We start from the raw sequence: 3,409 nt of genomic DNA on the forward strand, positions 1-3,409 counted from the left end.
GCTACACAGCAAAAATCATGGGGCCTTAATAAAGACACTGGATTTATGGCTCATTCCAGCAATCTGTAACTCACTAACCCTCTTTGTCTTGTGAATGGAGAGGTGTTAACTGCCCACTTCACCTTGAATAGCCTCTTGCAACATGTGTTAATGCCTTATCTGTTCCACATTTGTATGTAGCTGTGACATGCTGAGTACCTGTCCCCAGTCTGAAGAAGACCTTTGTGTAAACTCAGAAGCTTGTCTCTTTCACCAGCAGAAGCTGGACCAATAAAAGATATTACCTCATCCACCTTGTCTCTTTAATATCCTGGGGGAAAACACAGCTACAACAATAGTGCAAACATCGTATACCTCATGTAGACCCTCTGCACTGCAGGGAACTTCATCATGAATAAATCCCTTAAGTCCCCACTGACATTGGTGGAGTTCAGTTAAGGGTGGGCTGGACATGCTCTGTCCATCTCACAGTGCAGCTCGTTTAGCTCACATTAACCCAGGCAGATCCAGGATCCATCCAGAATGTGCCTGATGAGTCAGTGAATACCTGGCCCTGCAGTCATTACTTATAAACTAGCCCTTCTGCACACCAGGGGTCTCACTGTAGGTAACAGAACAGCTCAAATAATTCAGGGCTCCCACATGCGCTTTGGTTTGCTACATTACACCGCTTAATGAGCTCCTACTATATATATTTTATTGCTACTTACAATAAATGTCAAGAAAAAAGTTTGTGATTGGTTATAAAAGTCATAGTCTTACTCAGAGCTTTTCTCAGGGCTTCCTTGACCTCCTTGTTTCTCAGGCTGTAGATGAGAGGATTGACCATGGGAGTCAGGATGGTGTAGAAGGCAGAGGACACTTTGTTGAGGTCTTGCAGTACAGCAGTATCTGGGAGCATGTAGACAATGAATAGAGTCCCATAGAAAATTGTCACCACGATGAGGTGAGAGGAGCAGGTGGAAAAAGCCTTTTGTCTCCCAGTGCTGGAAGAAATTCTCAGGACAGTGCTGATGATATACACGTAAGATGCCAGGGTTAATAGAAATGGGGGAAGAATGAATATGAAGCAGAGAGGGAAAATCACAAGAACCATCAAGCTGGTGTCACTGCAGGACAGTTTTATCAATGTGGTGTAATCACAAAGGAAATGGTCAATTTCATTGGGGCCACAGAAAATCAATTGTGATAGCCAACATGCTGTGATTGTGCTGGCTACAGACCCAGTTAGCCAACACCTGACTGCTAGCTGGAAGGAAAATCTACTATTCATGTGGGCTGCATATTGCAGTGGTTTGCATATAGTTAAATACCGATCGTAAGACATCACTGATAAGAGACAACATTCTGTAGCTAACAGAGAACCAAAGATATCAAATTGTACGATGCAGCCACTAACAGAAATGGATCTGTCCCCAGTCAGGAGACTGACCAGCATCCTGGGCAGGAGGGTGGAGGTGTAGCAGGTCGCCAAGCAGGACAAGTTCCCCAGGAAGAAGTACATGGGGGTGTGAAGGTGCTGATCAGCCACAACTAGTGCAACAATGAGGATGTTCCCAGCCACTGTCACAATGTAGATCACTAGAAACAGTGGGAAGAGAAGAATTTTCAGTTCATGGAGATTCCCAAAGCCCAAGAGGATAAATCCTGTGATGGATGTTTGATTTCTCTCTTTTGTGTCTGCCATGGGTTCTATCAAGAAAAATAAAATTAAAAAAGTAGTAATAATAGCCTGTGAAATATGACATGAAACAGATACCTTTGTGGGGAGGGGTTACTTCGTCTTTGTTGATGTTTAAATTTGGTTAGAGAGGGAGGGACAGGTTGTTTTGGATTTCTGCTCTTGAACCTTTGCCCTGCAAATATCATCAATGTCCCTGTACATGCTCTAACCTCAAACCCTTTTGCTGGGTTGGTACCTCAGTTATCCCCAGTAACACTGTGCACTTCAGCATTGTGCAGTGTAATGGGCAAGACTGGGAGTCAGGAGATCTGGGCTTCAATCATGATCCAGTGTGACCTCGAGCAAATCATATCATTCTGTGCCTCACTTTCTCCATCTGGAAAAGTTCAGAATAATATTTTATGCCCTTTATAAACTGGCTCACCATCTGCTGAGAAACATAGGTACTGAACGTCTTCATGGTGCTATGAGACCACTCACAGCTTTCTGCACACACTAACAAGCGAAGCCAGAATCATCTGTTGTGGTGTATGTAAGACCCAGGAGGTAATTGTTCTGCTCTACTCATCACCAAGAAGGCCGCAGCTGGAGGACTATGTTCAGTTTTGGCCTTCACCCAATAAGAAATACATGGACAAACTGGGGAGAATCTAGAAGTGAGCAACAAAATGATAAAAGGTTTAGAAAACCTGACCTATGAGGAAAGGTTATAAAAATTGGGCATGTTTAGTCTAGAGAAGAGAGAACTGAGGGGGAACCTGATGAGTCTTCAAACATGTAAAAGTTTGTTATAAAGAGGACAGTGATCAATTGTTCTTTATGTCCACTGAGGGTCGCATAAGAAGGAATCAGCTTTATCTGCAGCAAAGGAGATTTAGTTTAGACAGTAGAAAAGCTTTCTAACTCTAAGGATAAGGAAGCCTCAGAACAGGTTACAAGGCAGTTTTTGGAATCCCCATTATCTGACTTTTTAAAAAGCAGCTTAGACAAACACCTGTCAGAGATGGTCTAGATGGTCAGCCCAAGAGGATGGACTAGGTGACCTCTCAAGATCCTTTCCAGCCCTTCAGTTCTATGATTTATTATTCTACCTCCTTGTCACACACATATCTGAATTTTTTATTGATGCTTTAGTTAGTGATCAATTTGTTTGTGAATTTTGAGTTAAGAAGTACAATAATTCTTGTTTGTTATTCTATGTCTTTGTTTAGGTAGTTTTAACAGAAGTACAAATACTAGCAATGCAAATATCAGATACAATACAATATTCATTTTAATACCTGCCTATTTCTTCTTCCTATCTGCTAGACATTGCATTTTTTGTAATCATACTGAACTATAAACTCATGTGTTTTAGGGTTGCTTTTATCTTCTGTAACTTAGAAATCACTCTGATGGCAAATTAATGAAGTTAGATAGATAGGTAGACAGATGAAGGGGAGACAGAGACACTGCCAGAGGCAGAAATAAAACTAGATTGTGGACTGAAGGATAGATAGCGACCAATGGTCAGACAGTTAGCTAGCTATATACCTCATTTAAGATTTCCTATTCTAAGGATTGTTCCTCCTACTGAATTTGTGTTACATTTATTTTTATCCAGATGCATTATATATGTTACTCTCAGAACAAGTTTATTTTCTCAGTTTCTACCTTCTCTCCCTGCATCTGGGGTCTCACTGTCGCTGGGCTTTAACCAGCATTGATCGTGGAGGTTGGCTTTTA

At 41.6% G+C, this 3,409-nt stretch overlaps 1 protein-coding gene across 1 annotated transcript; it reads right to left on the minus strand.

The window, feature by feature from the left end:
• Positions 1–718: 718 nt before the first annotated feature.
• Positions 719–1,687, minus strand: LOC123346709 (olfactory receptor 2G3-like). The gene has a single exon (XM_044984185.1). It carries the CDS (start codon positions 1,685–1,687, stop codon positions 719–721), a length of 969 nt encoding a protein of 322 aa, XP_044840120.1.
• Between the last annotated feature and the right edge of the window lie 1,722 nt (positions 1,688–3,409).

Source organism: Mauremys mutica, chromosome 12 (genome assembly GCF_020497125.1).
Source record: "Mauremys mutica isolate MM-2020 ecotype Southern chromosome 12, ASM2049712v1, whole genome shotgun sequence".
NCBI lineage: Eukaryota > Metazoa > Chordata > Testudines > Geoemydidae > Mauremys > Mauremys mutica.